A 20,474-nucleotide genomic window follows, 5' to 3' on the forward strand; every position below is an offset into this window, starting at 1 on the left:
ATTCTACAGCCATGTATGTCACCAGGAAGCACATGCAGCCTGCAAAGTTAGTGAGGCATTTAACGGAGAAAAAGAGAAAAAAAATCATCTCTCAAACAATTCCTAGGTGTAAGAGCGTATATCCCAATCTTAAAACTGATGAGGGCTATGGTTTGTGACTACTAAATAACTAAAACATGACAAAAATGAAACATGAAAAAAAACGGACCGAATCGGCGTTTGAACGTCGAGAAACAAATAAAATCAAACAGCTGTTTGACAGCCAACCCCCCCCCCCCCCACCACCACCACCACCACCCATCTACCAATTGAAAATCCGTATTGCTGCTTATAGTGCAGGCATACTGGGGAGTTTCTCCAGGCCTGACAGGACCAATGCATTCCAGGTGTTGTAGTACAAACCATTTGTGTTTGGACAAAGATCCATTTTTTTATGACCATCACCCCCCCCCCCCCCTTCGCTTTCTGCTCGGTGAACTTCCCATTTAAAAAAAAAAAAAAACCCCAACAGGCACAGGGCAGATGTAGCCTACAATGGAAGCGATCTGACACGCGCGTGCATCGTCATTAGAACAATCGTTATTATTACTATTAAAGGATTCACGTCTCCTCCAGCCTCGTGGGGGGGGGGGGGGCGCGCCTCCCCGCTTCATAATAACCCGGAGACGTTAAACGCCTGAACATATACATACAGTATATATATATATGTACATGTGTTAGCCATTGTGTTTCAAAGGCTTCTATTCGCGGGTGTTGTTCGGTGTGCAGTCGACGTACCTCAGCGGTCCTCCGGCTCGCGTCCGCTGCTCCTTTCCCTTTTTCTTTCGCTGCTCCTCTCGCTCACAGCCGGGCGAACGACTTTTTTTTTTTAAAGATAATACTAAAAGAAAACCCGTTCAAACACTTCCTAGCAGCACTGACATCGGTCGCGTTCCGCCCTTTTCTTCTTCTTCTTCAAATCAGCAGGCTACCTGTGTCCATTGCTTCTCCAATTAAGTGCTCGTGTTTTCATCGGAGTGAAGTTTTCCAGAAACGAGATGCGTATCTCTCTCCCTGTCTGTGGGAGAGGAGGGAGCGAACAACAAAAAAAACTAAAAAAAAACTAAATTCTCGTCAGGAGAAAAAAAATAGCGGTTCCAACTCCGGTCTTTCCCCCTCCGTCTGGAAACGAGGAGAAAAAGGGTGGAGAGGCTTTGTTAAAGCGCTGTTTCGGTGTGTTTTCTTTTCTCCTTCTTGGTTCAACCACCACGTTGTTTTCACCAATTATTATTTCCTTTGTTGTGTCAAACATAAAGAGTGCGTATGAAACGCGATTAAAAGCCCGGTCTCCGTTTACCAAAGCGCCACTTTCAAAGTGCGGCGGATCGTCCTCTCTCTTCTCCTTTCTGCTCTTAAGCCCCTTTCAGGCGAAATGTGTGACGGTGTGTAGAAGTCTATTTTTTTTCCGCTTCACAATAATGGCGGACCGTCTCCCGAATCCAGCATCTGCCCTCCTATTCACACAGAGAGAGAGAGGGAGAGGGAGAGGGAGAGAGAGAGAGAGAGAGAGGGGAGGGGGGGGGGGGGGGGGGACGTGCCCAGCGGTTCATGGACACAATTACAAATCACACTGTTTTTTAGATTTAGACTTAGATCTTTTTCACTCTTTTTTTGTTGCATATATATATATATTGTAATCACTTTAGGCAAATAATTTCTCTTTGGATATTCCGTTTTTGAGTACACTTATATGTTAATACTAATGCAACAGGGGGCATTTCCTCATAATGTGATGATTTTTATGTTACCGTATTACTTCTCCCTCCACTGCCGATGATATGAATACACAATGTTTTAGGTTTATATCTTGGGCCGATTAATTAATACAACGTTTCAAACTGGATGTGCAATGTCATGAATATGAGACTACTATTCTTTGTTTCTCTATGTTTCACAGCAACACGGTTTCCGAGCAACATTGACAAAGAATATCATGTCATCGTGATCATAATGAATTGACTATATCTTGGCCTCATGTCTCACACATCTCCCAATTGATCCCCGTTTTCCTCTGCAGGCTGAAACATTGATCAAACCCATAGGTTTTAACATTACGTGGCTAGAGAACTGGTATACGATTTTTTGAGCCTTCACCAGAGGACTTCAACACCAAAAAGTAGCTAGCACGACACAAGGAAAATATTTAAAACCTTTTTTTCTGGGGGGGGGGGGAACCAATAATCTCCAAGACTGTATAATTGTTTGTATATCTTTTCATCCACGTGGTATAAGATTGGCTGTGAAGTCCGTCCTTCCGACACAAATAAACATTTTACGGTCCTATAAAGGGTTTTATTTCTCAGAAAGACAATGCAATAACTTCCACATACTTGGAGAAATGTCTGTGATGTTGTAAAGGACAACTTCCTGTACCGACAGCTTGTTTTGTGCTTCTCTCTTGGAATTTCACCTCATATCTACCACATAGTCCATCTCTGGTGATCTACTGTACATTCCATCTGATATCAAAAAAAATACTTCCCAGGGATGAAAAACCTCCATTGAATCAATACGGACTGTATGTCAGAAGCTTGTCCCTAAAGTTACAGTCAAGGTAAAAGCGCTCACAAACTCCACCTCCTGGGATGTTTAATGGCAAAACCAAACGATTGAAAAGTAACTATTTGCATGTATAGATGTTGTATTTTTCTTACATGAGCTGTCAAACTATGATGCATAAAGTGCACCATGTGTGCTTTGACAGTTTAAAATGTGACCCACTGATAAATGCGAAGTCAGTCATGGTTCAAAGTGCACTGCTCACCGTTTGAGTAAGTCCACACTTCTGTCCAATCATATTTACATGACCCCAATCACGCAGAGCAAGATTAGTGAGGGTCAAAGTTTTCCTCTCAAATAATCTGCATAGGTTTTACATCCGTCTCTCCTACCACTGTTTTTTTTACATGGACCAGGCCCGGTCATACAACTTGGTCTTTCAGCTATTAAATTACAACACAAACGGGTATTTGTGCTATTCGGATTTCATGTGGAGGTTACAATATGCTGTGCTTTCATTACCGTAGACACACCAGAATCAAAACACAGCTGGAATATGGAGGAAAGAGGATGTTTATTGCTAATTTTCGGTCGGTTGTGCCTTTCATTTGATATTGTTTCTCCATCAACCCTCTTTGTATTTGTAGCAGAAATATTAATGGGTCCCGAGAGCACTCACATTCCTTCACCCACAATTGTGCAATCCCTGACAATCACAGTTTCCCCATCCCCCTCTGACCCCCTAAAAAACCCTGAATGCTCAGAGGCAAGCTGTCCAAGCTGTCCAAGCTGTCTGGGCAATGTTCTGCAGTGAGAGGCTGCCCAGCTAGACAAGCCTAAACAAACTCTGAGCCCTGACTCTGCAGAAAACACCCACAAATGATGTAACTTCCAGTGGTGGAAACATGTTTTATATTTATACAGTGTATAAAAGTTATTCGTAGCATAACCACACACAAGCTCGCTTGCACGCACGCACACACACACACACACGCACACATTATTGTTAAGAAATTGCTGAACTACTATTCATAAAATTAACTAAAAACATACGTATGTATACATAATATGTATAAATCGTATATTTCTTTTCTTTTGGTGTTGTAAAACTGATCCTGTTAAATATGGGAAATGTTAAGCTGGACAATAGTAGGCCTATTGAGTTCCATTTCAATATATCTTTCAGTTTCTTTAGAAACAGATGTGTTAAGACACTACAGTTTACAGTTTTGAATTCGCATAAGAAGCTACATTTCAAGATTGTTCTGCTACATGAAAAGAACAGAGTTTATCATGTGATCCAAAAATGCCATTCAACGGAAAAAACTACAGAGGAATGCTGGTTCTTGAAGTGCAATACGACCTCCCGGTGGCTCTAAATATCACGATATAAACTACTTCCCCCACCATGCAACGCAGCTTACTGAGGGCGTTCACTTCCTGTTAGCTTGGGGAAGATAGCGGACGAGCGGTCGAAGAAATTACTGATGTATTTATGAACAAATCCTCTCAAAATTCTTCGGGAACGTGCTATTCTGGAGCCTGCCAGGTCCATATTTAGGAAACAATGGTAAATATGTCACATATGAACAGTATTTATTTCTGATAGTAGTAGCGTATTACCGCTGACTTGCTAGCAGTTGAGAGTTCGCTGGATAACGTCTTCATTCAGACAGTTAGATGTTAGCCAGCTAGTAGGTTAGCTTACTTACCGTAGCAAGCTAAAGCCTCCGATCGGAAATTACGATGTTTTATCACTGACACCGACAGCCACGTCGCTCAAATAGATCGTCTGGCAATCATTTTGACTTTGTATACCTTCTTGCACAATCTTGCTGTCAACAGAATGGGTGTGGTTTAGCTACCGCGGGGTTACACGTTAGCTAAAGCTAAATAATTACAGAAATACTGCTGATTATTAAGACAACCGTTAATCAAATGTAACTTTTGCTAGATAGAATTAGATTTATTTATTTAATTAATTTAGTGTGTGAACGCTAATAACCAACACTAACGTTTTATGGTTATTTCTTCGCTATGAAGTAACGCAACGTTATCTTCTTTTTTTGAATCGCTTAACGTTGGACCTCCTAGGACGAGTAACGTTGGACTCGTTCTGTCGTAATCCCACGTTGTCACTTTTCATTTTTCTCATTTTTCGCATAGATCCGCTTCATCCTCATCCAGAACCGAGCAGGGAAGACGCGACTGGCCAAATGGTACATGCAGTTCGATGATGATGAGAAGCAGAAGTTGATCGAAGAAGTGCATGCTGTGGTAACCGTCAGAGATGCAAAACACACAAATTTTGTGGAGGTATGTGTTTATTTAGTATCAAATGTATAAATCCACGGTTTTATTAACTAGACATTAAATAGTATGATAGTGTGTTCAGTTAAACCAGAACTTTGTTGTAAATGCTGCTGGGATAAGATCACTGGAACCACACCGTCGTTAATAGTTACTGTTTTTGCTACTTAGTAAAATTACAGGGGGATTCATGAGTGTCCCACATTGTTGACCTTTTCCACTAACTACTTTAAACAAATCCCTTTTTCAAAGAAAATCAAACTAACTTTTCAGCCAATGGATGGTGTTCTGGTAAAATACAGTGTCAAAATAGAATACAATCCTGGTCTACTGACAAGTTTTACGATGCATTTTGTTTCAAGGTAATTGGAATATGTTTGGTGTGTTTTTCATTAAAGCTGGGAAGCTTACTGCCAGGCAAAGCTGCTGTTGTCACAATACGAGAGAAAAAGTTGTAAAGAGGATTTTTTTTTTTTTGTTCTCACAGTTCAGGAACTTCAAGATTATTTACCGGCGTTATGCTGGTCTATACTTCTGTATTTGTGTGGATGTGACTGATAACAACTTGGCATACCTCGAGGGGATCCACAACTTCGTAGAGGTAAATGGAATACACACACATGACATACTTAGTAAGTGAACTATGATGATTTACTTTTCATGGTCTGGTTGTTTTGAGGAATGTCCGTTAATGATTTCCTTCGAAAAATGTCCTTTACTGTCTCGCAGCTCCATAATATCAAGCGTGCATTGGTTTGGAAGTACGGATTGAATTGCCCAGATGTAGAACAATTGCAGTTTGGTCTTCAACAGAATATGGATTAACAGAGCGCTGCAAGGACAACACATGAGTCATAGTTTCATCATGTCCGTCTTTTTCACTACAAATTAGTAGAATAAAGTTCCTCTTGCTTTCTTATGTTTAGGTGGAATCATTATTGACTCTTATCAGTGTTGGATAATACTATTTATATTGATGCTGGAAATAAGCCTCCAGCAATAAAATAACCAATTGATTACTAATTAAAAACGGAGTCTGATAGCAACTGACTTGCACAAACACTGAAATGGCTCTGGCAGGGTTCATTTTTTTGTAATGTGCAAACATTTTAGATTTTAAAATTTTAAAAGAACGTTGAAGTGTCTTAATGTCCTTTCCAGTTTGATTGTACACATTTCAAATCTGCTAATAATTAGAATCAAAATAATGCAAATACTTATATTTTACAAGTAGCATATATTGCATAGCTTTACAAATGCTTTGGAATAGAACATCGTCAGTCACGTATTCTATCATTTAAGCAGCTGATGTTAATCTTGTTCTATCTCTTAATTTGCTTAATTCATGGCTAACAGCCTTTTCCCTTTCTTATGATTCAGTTTTACAAATCAAATGCATATCAATCGGAAGCCTATAGTAGGATCTACTGTTTGTTTTTGGCTTAGACAAACAGTAAACTGTTTTCTATTCAGCGCCCTCCGGAGTGAAGGTCATTTCATGTAATGTTTGACTGAAGAAATGCAAGTAAGTGCATTCTGAAAGGTGAAACAATCTTAAATTGCACTTTCTAAGCCTATTGTTGCCTATAATTATTGCTTATAGTCGCATTGTTGCAAAGGGGATTCTCCTGCTACTACAGCTTCAACATAATCTGCAGTAATGCATCATATTAAATGAGCATTATTTTATATTCTAAATATCGATATAGCAGCAAACAACTATTAGCTGTGTGAAAATATGGTGGTGTAAATGTTATTACGTTATTGCTGGGTGTTGTTATCCAAGCTTCTCCTTGCTTTATTGACACAGCTGATCTATGATTGGAAATTAAAGGTCTGGCTTACCAATCGTCTCTTTCCTGTTAGGTGCTGAATGAGTATTTCCACAACGTGTGTGAATTGGACCTTGTGTTCAACTTCTATAAGGTAAGGACATTGCAAAACAAATTGTATTTATTTTTAAATTGCCTTGATCGGAGTGAGAGAGAGAGAGAGAGAGAGAGGGAGAAAAGTTGCTTTCATCACAATCAATGTCAAATTGACACAATTTTGCCAACTCAAGCAGTCATTCTGTTCCTCTTAATCATTCGAGTTGGGGATGGATGTATATTTTTCACAGAGAGAACCACTAAGCAGCAAACGCCTCGAAACTGCTGCTAGGGCTCTTACTAATCCCAAAAGTGTCTCAACAGCCACCCACATGCTGCACTTTAACCAAGCACCGCCCACGTTTGACATGTTACACCCAGAAATCAATGTTTTCGGGACGGTGTTGTTCCCATTTCATATACCAATGTCCAGTTGCTGTTTCACAAGTTCAAACTATTTCACAAGTTCAGCCATTCAATTCTCTCCGGTGCGTGACATAAAACGGACCGATTCTTCTCCTTCATCCCTATTTCTACATTTTAATGACACGGAAAGAGTTGAGTAACTACAGAAAATTGTCTCAGCCAATTTTCTAGGAAGCTCCCAACCTTTTCAGGTGTAGGGATAAAGATAATAGCACTTGGGTTTCAGGTCCAACAACACGCCATGTGGTCTGTGGGATTTGCACTCCCATTTTAATCCTCTAATGCCCTGCGTTTGTCGACACTTGAAGGTGTACACGGTGGTGGACGAGATGTTCCTGGCTGGAGAGATCAGGGAGACCAGTCAGACCAAGGTCCTCAAGCAGCTCCTCATGCTCCAGTCGCTTGAGTAGAAAACCGACCCCCGCCCTTCGTACCTGCCCATTAATCTGCTGCCCTGGTTCCTAACCTCCCCCACTCCTTGCCCCCTCACTCTGGAAATCGCTTTCCTGCCTCGGCGGAGCAGACTTCCCCCCCCCCCTTTGCAAAACAGGAGGAGGTGATTCTAGAACTAGAAATGCATAACATTGTGTTCATATGGCCTCATGATGGGGAGCTTCTATGGTTTGTCCAGCACCAGTCTATATGTTGCAGTATTCTGCATTTCTTATACGTCTAAGTTCTCCCAGTATTTGAAGGCACTACATTTCAGAGCGTTAACATTTCATCGTGTTGACACTTTATATACCACCTAAGTTACAAACAACATAGTCGGTTTCACCTCTCCAAAGCAGAGGGCTTCAGAAATGAGGTATTTCATACAGTAGCCAATCAGTCTTTGCATTTATCCCTGCGCTGTGTGGAAACATGGATGTGTGGGACACTCGCCCTCCCTTTATTAGCCTGAACTTACATTTAATGGCACCATTGTAACCAACAAGCACCATGTCTCAAGAGTGACTACCTGCTAAAGCCATTTTAATAAACCCATGTGCAGAAAGTCCTTACCAGTGATGCTGCGTTTGCGTCTGGATCACAGTACACAAGTAGAAAGCCCTTTTTTAGAGCAATTGACCCGTCACGGCGAGTTCATAATTGAATGGAGTGTACTTGGCATGAGTGCCATTCTGACGGTGTGTCATGGGAACCGGTGGTAACATCCACCCGGCTGACGATGATTAACGGTGTAGGTTATGTAGGCTCAGAAGGCTGCGCTCTCCATGTTGTAATTGTTTTCATTGCGTATCGAATGATCTGTTGATGATTTTGTTGCAACACATTACATAGAATGGTGCTTGTTGGTCACAGAACACTCAGATGGGAATTAAAACCTGGACGTGGAGAGTATATTTTACCCAAAGCAGTACTGTGGAGTTTGCGTCATATGGTGTGTACATACAGTGTAGCTTGTGTATGTTGAATATTGTAAAAGTAATACAAGCATTCCAGAAGTTTTTTTTCTCACTGTATGGTCTGAGCATTTACGTGTGTAAGATTCATGAAATGAATTGGCTTTTAAATTCCTCCTACAAGCCCCATGAACTTTGACAAATGAACTTTTATTCATTTCCCTTTCCCCGACTTTCATGTTTATAAAATGACATTCAAATTTGACCTTATTCTGTCACAAAGGTGGTTTCAAATGTTACTGTTGAACTTTTGTATTTTTTTTTTTTTAAAGATTAGGCAATTGTGAAATATGTACTGCTTCCCCTTTTGTCCACCTGTGAGTTTGTTGATGGAAGATGTGTTTCTTTGTATTACGGTCTCCAATTTAAGTACCCACATCAATACGTCCCATTATATGTAAATAAAAAGATGAAGTGAACATGAATATCAATTGTTTCTAACTCAAGTGCTATGATGGCATTTTATTCAATATTGTTGAATACTGTTATTTCAAATTTAGACATGTCCTGATAAAAATTCCTTACATGAACTGAGCAATCTGTGCATTAACTTGATATTTCTTATGTTTTAGCACCATCTAGTGGTCACCTCTGCTCTTCAGTAAATTATGCAAATTCTCTGAAGACATCTTGACAGCCAGTCTAGGATCAATAAATCAAGTCTATATATCCACTTCAGTTACATTAAACCACTCTAGCCGTTACTTCATCGATCCAAGAATATAAATCCAGACAATTGGACACAGAGGGCATTTACTCTTCATCTTATGAGTCCTCCAACATCCTAACCTCACCCTGAAAGAATGACTGAACGGAAGAAAATGAATCATGTGGATGGAAAGCTTTTGTTACATTTGAAGGTCTGCTAAGACTGCTGCCTGTAAAACCTAATGTTTAATAACGTATTGCTCACAAGAGAGCTACAACAACCCCGGTATATTTGACATTTAGGAACTAATGTACTTGAACGAAAAAACCTGCAGTCACAGAGAAGGGACACATGGACAATAACATCCAGGAGACAGGTAAAAGGGGTTAAGTGGAAAAAAAAACAAGCAGTTTACTGGGAATTGCATATTCATTACAATCAATGAGCAACACTCTCTCAATAGACAAATCTTATTTACAGCATAGGTTAACTGGAATATACAGTAGTATTTGGGGTTGGTTACTAAACAATAACTGAGTCGGACTGCGTTCATCACATGAGAACTGATGCTCATGATGGGGGTATTTTGACCAACTGTAAGACCGATCCACACAGACTGGTTCAACGGCAGTCAGCTGTTCACATGTCTTGATAACTGATTATAAACGACTGGATGGGAGCGATCAGAATTTCTGCTGACGGCAGACCAGGAAGTTAACATTCTTACTCCCGACCTCCACGAAAACAAATACTAAGACTAAAGGTGTGAACGCAGAAGCAAGGAAATCAAATCAAGCGTCTCAGTTGTTATTTAGCAAGAAATTGTAAAACGGTTAAAATCTTTATTACAGTATACTGTTCAAGTAGAATAAAATGTACAATTTCATAGTTGCAGCATAAACAAAACAAAAAAGTAATGGAAAAAGTAAAAGTGCACTTGCAGAAGGAGACAAACTATCACACAATGCCAGTATTTAATGTTGATATTCTATACTATCTAATGTTTGCACGATTCTGCCTTTTTCTCCTTCAGTGTGCTGGCTCACTTAAAAAAACGCATTTGGTTTGCCTGTGAGGCCACGTGCAGACACGGGGGGGGGGGGGGGGGAAACATGACCCGTGGGCAGTTTGTTAGGATCCTCCTGGCCATGCCGGTGTGACCTGCACACACTGATTCAGACAGAAGCACAGTGCCTTTGACTCTACTGCAGGGCAGGATGTTTTTAAGTTATTAACTGTTCTCCACTGGCGGCACCACAGACCACGTCGCCACTGCTGCATCGAAAAAAGGAAACCACGTTAGAGTGGAAACTCCCTGCTTCTCTCCGGGGGAACGCGGGGTCGGTTCTAAGGAGAAAACATCTTCATCTGGGTGGACTCGGCAAACGCAGCGACAGTTCGTAGCAGAGCTGCTGCTGCTTCTACGTTGGTTAACAAGGCAAAGTACTTGGGAGGCTGAAATCAGCATTCCTGCAATCACCAAGACGCACTTGGCCGTGCATGACAACAGTGACAAGCCTCCATGAGAGAACCGAGTGGGCGGAAAGTTTCCCCAAACATGGCGCTGAAGCAAAACCAACTGTGGCTTCCTGTGACGTCCCTGACACAGAATGTGCGCCTTAAATTAAAAAGGAGCAAGAGGGGGACGGGGGACAGCCCAGCATGAGCGGCCAATGGTTATGACTCTGTCTTCACCTTACACTGGGATAAGACCAGACACTGGTGTCATTCTACTTGCATTTGCTAAAATTCATTAAGTACATTTACAGATCGGAAATTGAAGAATAAAAACCGCTGTTTTGTGCTTCAACCCGGACCCACAGACACGACTATGTGGATGTCGAGGGACGTGATTGGACTATTTCTTCCAAACGGAAATATACACCCGTAGGTTGAACATATACATTTTATTACTAAAGCCACACTAGATCATAGTGGTGCATTTGAATGCAGACTCAGACACATTTTAGAATGAGTAACAGAAGTGGACTCTACATTTGGGCTTAAAATAAAATCTTAACTATGTATAAACCAACCAAGCAGCTGCTTCAATTTGGATAAGGACAAAAATACAGCTGAAGAAACCTCGCCATAGACTTACATTGTGTGTGGTTTAACATTCTCGATGAATTCTTATCTGCAATGTGTACAAGTCGACTGCAGTTGACTTAATTGTCAACATCAATGTCTGAATTTACGTAAAAGTTGACTCAAGTAATGAATAATAAGCAAAACGTCAACGAGTGCCTTCAAGAATACAACTCAGAAGCGCCAACCAAACTTATCTTGAAATTATAGTCAAGTTCAACAATGAATATTCCCAAAATAGTTTGCCATTAATAATTTACAAAACAATGTGCAAACGTAGAAAGCATGTAGGTGATACTAAAACCAGAAGGAAAAGCACAGAGGTAAAACAACAGCAGGGGAGCCTGTACACACAACCCGGGTCTCTGCCTGGTCTGGTGGGTTCACTCAGGCTTTACTTTATGATCCCAGCATCCTCTCACACCGAGGCCTTTCCCTGCCCAGACACAGGGCGCGTGGGGGAGGGGGAGGGGGAGGGGGGGGTCAGGGGTTGCAGTGACTTTGATAACCACTCATCCAGGGTGTGTGAAACTGCACGGCGATGGATCTAACACACCAAAAAAACACCCAGGGCTGTAGCAGAGACAAGAGAGAAATCACACATCAACACTGGGGCATGTGCAACATTTGAGAGGTGAAATATCATAATTTGCCACTGCCACTGACCTGGAGGGGGCGTCCCGTCTGTGTGGGCCTGTGGGCAGAGGTGAGGGCGGGGCCCCCGACTCCTAGCAATTACACTGCTGCTTATTCTGTGTGGTGGTGCCTCTTGGCTGTCGCAGCTGCCTCAACGAAGCGTCTCCATACTGGATACCTGAACCCATCCGCTCCGGGTCCAACTCTCCTTTGGAAGGAACCGCGGTGAGTAAAGTCAGCCACGAAGACGTAGTAGTGAGACTAAAAGAGCGGGGCAACCTTCCGCGTGCATGCAAGTGCAGAGATCCTAAACAGTGACGGATGAGCAGTGTACCTGAATCAATCTTGTTGAGGATGATGCGAGCACACTTCAGGAAACCCTCCTCGACGTTCTCTCCCGTCAGAGCGCTAGTCTCTAGGAATATCAACTCTACGAAGATTTTAAAAAGAAATACAATAAGAATGTAGAAAATATTGAAGATGAGGAAAAAAAGGAAAAAACAGAAAAGATGGGGTGGGGTGGTAGAAATGATGAAAAGCAGGCACACGTAGCACACAATGCAGAAAAAAATAAAATAAGAGTCAGAATCTTGAAAAGGAAGATCACGTAGATTTAACATCAGCTACCGTTCTCCTGCGCAAAGCGCGACGCTTCTAGGAAGGTCACTTCTCTGTCGGCATCCAGGTCTTTCTTGTTGCCACACAGGATAATCACAATGTTGGGGCTGGCTAGAGTCCGTGCATCGGTCAGCCAGTTGGTTAAGGCGTTGTATGTCTCCCGACTGTAAGAAGGGAGAGAAAACAGACAGAGAGGCTGGTTTATTGTGTAAACTCAAGGGTCAAGAGTCCAAGACAAACATGTTGTGGCCCTTTACAGTACTCTGAACTTTGTGTGGTGATCAAACATTCTCAAAAATGTATTAGGTTATATTATGAATTAGCTTCTTTGTTTATATAAATCCGCGAAGCACCAGATAAGTTCACCAGTTCCTCAGATATATCAAAAGAAAGAAATATACATTTTCCTCCTAAAAATAAAAGAAAAACAACTAACCAAACTAATATCCAGGTGGATTTTAGTGTTAATTTGTCCCCCAAAAGCCTGTCAATGTTTAATAAAGACCAACTTAGTAACATGATGGTATACCAACAGAGCAAGTCATTTGTTATTCAGAAAGGTCTGCCCTCTGAAACTAGACTGTTTCCCCACCCAGCTGACCGGGTTAAACTAGTCTCATATACAGGGAGGATAGTCTAGAACTTCCATAGACACACTTCTTGGTCACTATGGTGACGGGACCCTGGTATCCGTGGTAACATGAGGCCCGTGGGGTTAGCAGAAGGGTGTTAATCAGCAGAATGTTTAACAGCTGCTTTCACTAAACAGCCAAACAATGATGCAACTCCTCATTTACACACTCTCTCCATCAACTACTGTCCCCATACCTGTGTACCTTTTTAGCTCAGAGAAGTGATGCATGTCTCCAACGACTACCCCCTCCCCCAATCCCTCTCTCCACATGTTTCCTCCCCCCCGGTTTTCTTCCTCCACTGTCCCGGTCCCCCCCCCCCCCCCCCGGGGACACTTTCTGTGACTTTTTCTTTCTCGTTAGCTTCCGCTGCCTCTATTACAGCTCCCGCCACTCTGCATTACATCTCTCCTTCCTCAATGGCCCAAACATCCCCACAAACACCGAGTGTATTCCATTCCCGTCCCTCCGCATCACTCACTCACAATTTCACAACCCCTCTAACGTTTCACTGACGAAAATCAGGCCTGTGTGTGGGTTCTGGTAATCATATTTCACTCTGATGGGTACACAGCCACTAAGTTGCAGAGCTTCTAGAGGTAGAATGGACACACTATATAGGTAAATTGAAATATTTACAGCTTTATGGGTCATTAAATTTAAAATTCAGGTCACATTTCAACACACCTGCACTGACGGGACAATGTAATTAATGTGATGGTGTATGTACCACCACAATATGAACAACATTTCGAAATGTTCATTTCGATACACAACTATGTAGTCTAATACATTTGGACAGTACATGCAGCGATTGTTGTACCTGGTAATATCATAGACGAGAAGCGCTCCAGCTGCTCCTCTGTAGTAGCTGCGTGTTACCGAGCTGTGGGGAGAATGCAGAGATTGTGGTTAAAGATTAATAGAGTCACAATATCAATGTCAGCAGGAGGAATCTGGCTTACGAAGGTGAATGGGAAACAATCCCTGGCTTTTAACTGGTTATCAACCCTTTAAATGGAGCTGCTTGGAGATCCTGGAATCTCCAAATTCCACCGTGGGTAACTGAAGACAGCGTGTGTGCTCAGTAATTCAGATCAACCTTTTATCCTAAACAGCTTGCCAAGCCCTTAGCAGAAAGTATGGTCGACCATTACCGAAATCGCTCCTGCCCAGCAGTGTCCCAGATCTGCAGTTTGACTGTCTTTCCAGCAACATTGACGACTCTGGATCCAAACTCCACGCCAATGGTGTGATTGGAGTCCTGTTTAACTGCAACAAGGAGGCGGGGAAAAGAGTGAAAAAGACGTGATGTGAGGTAATAGCACGACAGGATCGCAGCATGGCTCATATAGTGACGACATTATTCTTGTGCAATTTAATGACTGAGCCATAGTGGGGACCACACTTACAACTCTAACATATGTTGGTGTGTTTGTGCTTCTAAATGACGCTAGCTATGAGCTTCAAAACAGCTCACAGCCTTGTTAGAGGATACAAGGATTCTGCATGAGATTAACCTCTTTCTCCCTCCCAGGGACAGCACAGGGTCCGAATACACCTCGATTCAAAGCAATATAAACACATGTGTGACTAAACAGTTCTCATTTAGAGACATGCTTAGAGCTTACTGACTCGTCTACAACTTTGTTTTTTATAACTGAAATGCTGGAATTACAGGTTTGCTTTGGCTCCATTTGTTAAACAGCTGACTTGTTAAGAGTATGATGTTCACATTTGTTGACGGGGTCAGAGATAAAAGTGTAGATTTAACTCAGATTTTTAGGCATTAGGTTTTGTACTTGATTACATTAAACAGAATAAAACAGAAATGTTAAGTAATTGTAATCTAACCATGAAATGACCAAACATTATGTTTTCACAGAATAAATAAATAATAATAATATATAAACAAAAGTGATACATTAAAAGGTCTGTTCAAATCCATAAAAATTGCCTATATGTCAGAGTTAACTACATGGAAACCAGATGTGTATCATGAATTATTGCACAGCTTTGTACCTTCCTACAATCATATTCCAAAAAAAATAAAAATAATTAAAGACTTTTATTTTGAATAGGAAAATCAGAACAGAATGGTGATCATTGACCAGAGGTCATTGTTTATAATTTGCTTCATAAATGACATACTGTGAATGTTAGCAATCTAGATAGACACACAATTACTATTGTCCTTTTGTTTTGACTGCACATGGAGGTTTCTATTCAGGAGGAACTTGTCGAAAAGTGAAACCTCACAACCGACTAAAGGGGTTTATTTGTTGTGTTTGCTATGAAACCTCTCTTGATCATGTCAATCTGTGTGCCTGCCCAACAGTGTTAACAATATTTAATATCGGGTGTAAATATACGTCCAGAAGGAAGAACTTACATTTGTTCTCAATGAATTGGTGGAGGAGGCAGGATTTTCCCGTCCCAGCGCTGCCAATCACCAGGAACTTAAACAGGAAGTCTGCAAGCAGAGGGAAGCAGGTGGAGATCAATGCAACATCGTCAGCAGGGAAGAATCGGAACCTGCTGCTCTCAACACGTCCCTCGCCAGAGGCAATCCTTTAAGATTTACTCGTAATCCCATTTAGCTTCAACTTGCACCGTACCTGACAAACCTCAAATTAGTCCTGCTGGTCTCCACGGCTTGCATGTAAATCGGCATAACCTGCTACCATATGAGGTCATAAGAGCAAAAACATAGCTCCAGTTATTGAGAGCTGCTGTGGTTAACTGACTTGCAGAGGGATTGTGTGACAACAACCAGCTGGCTGTAAACTGGTTGTTGTTGTGGAGAGTGGGCCTTACAACCAAACCCAGGCATATGACCCAGAGTCAAGGCTCTCCACACACAGTACAGACAGCCTTTGTATGCTGTGACCGAAGATAGTGGAGGCCAGGGGCCATTTACATCCGCAGGCTGTGCTTCAGTACCAACTGGATACGAGACAGTGTGGAGATGGGGTGATGAAGTGTGTGTGGATGGGAGAGAATCACAAACAAGTCTTTTACTTAGTAGCGCAGAGGGGTAGTAGAAATATGAGAGGAAATCCAAAAGTGATGGTGTCTTCCTCAGAGTCTGAGAGTGCAAACTAGACATTTTCTCATTGAGGGACTGCCTCAGAAGGAATTTTAATAAACAGTGTGCAGTTTAAGTTTAGGCATTGGCCCTGCAGGCAGAAGTCCCGACATAGCAAATGATTGGTAAATACTGCTGAGATCACCAGCAAGGTGAACATCCTGTGACGGTTTCGCTCCACCCAAGGTCAACAGAGACAGTTTAAAAAAAAAAAAAAAACAAAGCGCAGATGAGCATGATCTTTTATTCCTGTGTGGCATTTACACGCATCATGCTCGTGCTCTTAGAGCCACCTTCATGGGCAATCACCAACAGCAGCCAGCTGAGTTCATGGTGCACCTTTGTTTTTTGAAGCTGGTTTTTTCTCAGGCAACACAAGCTAGAGGACAAATATTCAGGATAACAGACCTGCTAATGCCAGGAGACTACAAGCACTTAGTTTTCTTCAGCAGCCAGCGTTATTGCCACACATACTTAACTTACTAGATCAAAAGCAAAAAGCTTTAGGTTGTAAAAGCGTGCCTCAGCTCTTCAGTGTTTTCCAAGATATTGCAAATTCCCCCTGCGAGATCTGCGTACAACAATGAGGCCGTCAATACGTCAAAGCAAAAGGGAGAGAAGAGTGCAGCACTGCCCTCTCAGTAGCAGCCTTTCAGAGCTATTGTATTATTTACACATCAATATTAAATAGCCCTTGAGGGAACAGACTGACACAGACATCCGCCCTCACCTAGATTGTGACAACACGTACCACACCGAGGCCCCGGACTTACCTACAAAGTGAACAGGGAATTTGCGCTCCAAGTTACAGCCCACGTTTTTCCTTATTGGACACGACAGACGCAAAATTGGAGGGATCATATCATTCATGAGATAATGTAATGAGATTCAAAAAGGCTTATGTAACAAAGGCCCAAACCAATACGGAAGAGTATGTCCCAAATTTAGAATGGGCACTTTCCTCTATTTTGTGAGGGTTTTATAGATTAGACCATAAATCACAAGGAGTATTGATGGATTAATCAATGACTTGTTTTAATCATTGATTAATCCATCAATACTCCTTGTGATTTATGGCCTAATCTGTAAAACAATTAATCAATGATGGACATTAGTTGCAGCTAATGATTAACATGAAATAGATGCCTTTTTTAAAGTAGCATAATAAAATCAGGATAAAAACAGCAATTATACTTAAAAACCGAAGTATGACAAGATGTTCTTCTACAAATCCCATTGTGTAAACTATACAACCTAAACTAATGAAACAATGCCATACAGACCTAAACTAAAACGACAATTAATGCCCGATGGGCGCGTCCAACCTGCTCATCTACTCCAGTATTCACAGGACTTTTTTTTTTGCCCGTCCCAAACTCTAGACCCCCCCAGGACACGAGACACCACCGAAGACTGAAGCACAAATCGATAAACTATCCCAGCTACCATTAGCGCTGCCACTTTAGCCTAAACACTGCCCACTGGGATACAGTTTCATCCAAGAAATGATGGGAGCAGAAAGAGAAGTAGAGGGCGGTGTGTGTGTGACAGAGTGCAACATTAGAGGTTATATAGTGAGCAATTTCAACAGGGGTCTGCCATTCATGCACAGCAGTAATAACTCGCGGCCAGTGGAGCATCGTGCCGCCCCGTCTTCTTCCGAGCGAAACCCATTTTCAGGATGTAGAGCCAGCGGCGCACGTAACAGCTGCTGCTCTACAGGTAACGACCGCCATCGCTACCCAACTTCCTCATTAGGCCTCGCAGCCAAAGTGCTTTACAGACACTAAAGACCGAGCGCAACGTCACTGCAGCTCGCGAGGGTGCCCGGTGTGCTTGAATTTCAACCATGTCAGGTAAACCCCAGGTAACCCCCCCCAACACGTCTGCTAAACACGTTCTCCGCGTATCGACGTGGTGCCGACGCCTTGTTGTCTGAAGTTCTGTCCCAAACTTTTACCTGGGCAATGTGTCACCGCCGCGTTAAGGAAGCGGGGCACTCCGCCGTCGGAGGACGTAACCGTTAGGTGCCAGTTTGATTCTAAGGCGGCGCCCAGCTGTCGTACACGAGCCCCCCCCCCTCCGATGGAAATGTCCGCAGACCAACGGGCGACAATCACCAACGCGCCGGGGGGGACCGGTGAGGTGTCAGCCCGCGGCTAACGGAAGCTAACCACGTAGCTAGCTCACTAGCAACGTTGCTAAGAAGCAGTCTTAGTGTGTGATTGTGTGTGTGTGTGTGTTTGTACATAAACGATAACGGCGCACAAACCTACCGTATGTCTCAGACATGTCGACCCTCGCTGTGCGGAGGCTTCAATCTGGTCTTTTTTTTAAACGTTCTCCTGTATTATAGCGTGACAACTGTACCCGCTGGCGTCACACCTCTTCGGGGTGTTTTATCTACGATGCTAGAGATTTCCCTGAACCCTTCGCTGCTGGCGTCTTCGCTTCGACCACAACCAAACACGGCAGCGGCGCTACGTCATCCGTCGTCTGATGATGCCTTCCCGTGTTGCCGGCCGTGTGGGAATTTTGAAGACGACGAGCGCGACCAATGCGACATTTTTGTATTGAAAATCAGTTTTGTTCGCTTAGGAAAAACTTCGCCTAAAACTCACTAGATCAGATAGACGAGAACTACAAGACAATTAGATAACATTTTGAATTGTGTATAATTAAATTAGCATTACATTGTCTCACGAGTCTCGCCACCTTTTCCTAATGAACGAATTTCAATTCAAGTTGTTTGTAGTCACAATGATTTACTTATCTAAGTCTAAATTTAAAAAAAGATTGTTTTTTTATTTCCGTAGTTATATATCTGTAGGTCCAACAACAAGCCACAAGGTGGCAGGCAAAGCTAAAGGGACTACCTGATACTCACGCCTCAGCAAGACAAGACACAACGTGATCTGTAATTTTTGGTTCATTTTAGGATTTATTGGTACATTTTATTATTTTTTCTTTCCAATATTTCTTCTCTTTTTTCACTCTAACTTTAATGCCACTGTGTATGTAAGAAATCTACTATGGAAAATGTATATTGGACCACAAGAAAACTAAATTAATACACCCAAATTGCAACATGTAAAGAAACATGTAAGGTTACCTGCATACATAAGCACACACATATTCACCCCGAGTACAGGGCCGTCCAAAGGCAACAGGTGATAAATTACAGAGCCTTCCACGCTGCTGCTATCACTCCCAGTTCCTCCCTGTCTTTGTTCTGCTTTGGCAGTTCCCCTCATCCTCCCCGGCCTTTTTAAAAGCTCCTTTCTCTAAGATTAAAGACCGAAGGAAACACAAGGATCAGCGTTGTGTGGGGGCACGGATGTTTTCCTAAGGTGGGCTACAAGAAAGACTAGCCTCAAAGGTGTGCAGCAGGCGGAAAGAAAAAAGGGAGGCCTTCTCTTCCATTAGGTGCTCTGCTTACCTTTGTGTGTGTGTCTCTCTCTCTCCATTGTGTCTCTCTTGTCCTCTTGTCTATTGCAGGTAACGTCATCAGTGAAGATATTTGATTTCACCGCAGGGCAAACAAAAAGCAGAGAGGCCGGCTGGATGCAAGCTTAGAAAGGAGGGCGGATCATTCATCTCGCCCGCAGACAGTTTCAATCCGAGATCAAAACAAATGTGTTTATGATAAGCACATTGGGGAAGCCCCACAAAAACCCAACAACGTTCACAATGTTTACTGCTAACATTGAGTCATCTTCCACAGGATAGTTTGAGTGAATCGCTAAGGGAGACAGGTTGGCTGTGTGGTTGACTGGCATCTCTGAGTCATAGACCATATAGTAAAAACAGGGGGGCGCCCGACAACACGCAGTTTTATGTACAGACACAAAGGACATCAAAGAAGTAAGGACCGTTAAGGCATACTGGGGTGTCAACTTAGCCAAAATGCTTTGATGCATTAATGAGGGGAAATGGGTATGTGGGTTTTGCATACATTCCAGGGTGACAGATTTCACCTGTAGAGGCGCTGTGACCGCAGCATCTGAGGTTGGAAAGATCTCAGACCTAAAAACCAAATGAACAAAAACTGAATGAGGCTCTCAGACGGACGGTTATGTGTCGGAGCAGAGAACAAACAGTTCAGATACGATTCAAACTATGATTCCCGCCTCACTGTACTCCAATCTGTGCTTCCTCAGCAGGGGAATTCTGTTGTATGTCGTCACACATTAGAGCGGACACCCCGGGCTTTAT

General features: G+C 42.4%; 3 protein-coding genes across 4 annotated transcripts in view; 1 reads left to right on the plus strand and 2 right to left on the minus strand.

Annotated features, from left to right (window-relative positions):
• The window catches only part of arhgap35a (Rho GTPase activating protein 35a), a 60,851-nt gene extending 56,449 nt beyond the window's left edge, over positions 1-4,402 (minus strand). The window contains exons 1-2 of one of the 2 annotated variants that reach the window (XM_037457687.2): positions 4,251-4,402; positions 778-1,493 (exon numbers count right to left, since the gene is read on the minus strand). The gene's annotated coding sequence lies outside the window, so the exon portion shown is untranslated. The remainder of the gene's footprint in view (positions 1-777; positions 1,494-4,250) is intronic. The other variant, XM_037457695.2, reaches the window with a different exon arrangement.
• On the plus strand, positions 3,950-8,973 carry ap2s1 (adaptor related protein complex 2 subunit sigma 1). Its single transcript, XM_037457716.2, has 5 exons — positions 3,950-4,108; positions 4,705-4,854; positions 5,336-5,449; positions 6,715-6,774; positions 7,451-8,973. The coding sequence occupies exons 1-5, from the start codon at positions 4,106-4,108 to the stop codon at positions 7,550-7,552; spliced, it is 429 nt and encodes a 142-aa protein (XP_037313613.1). The 5' UTR covers positions 3,950-4,105; the 3' UTR covers positions 7,553-8,973.
• A 1,021-nt stretch (positions 8,974-9,994) lies between these two features.
• Positions 9,995-18,768, minus strand: rab4b (RAB4B, member RAS oncogene family). Its single transcript, XM_037457706.2, has 8 exons — positions 18,536-18,768; positions 15,564-15,644; positions 14,329-14,443; positions 13,995-14,057; positions 12,549-12,703; positions 12,256-12,351; positions 11,952-12,129; positions 9,995-11,858 (listed from the first exon to the last, which is right to left on the minus strand). Exons 1-7 carry the CDS (start codon positions 18,549-18,551, stop codon positions 12,014-12,016), a joined length of 642 nt encoding a protein of 213 aa, XP_037313603.1. The 5' UTR covers positions 18,552-18,768; the 3' UTR covers positions 9,995-11,858; positions 11,952-12,013.
• Positions 18,769-20,474: the final 1,706 nt, after the last annotated feature.

The sequence above is a fragment of the Pungitius pungitius genome, chromosome 3 (assembly GCF_949316345.1).
Source record: "Pungitius pungitius chromosome 3, fPunPun2.1, whole genome shotgun sequence".
Lineage (NCBI taxonomy): Eukaryota > Metazoa > Chordata > Actinopteri > Perciformes > Gasterosteidae > Pungitius > Pungitius pungitius.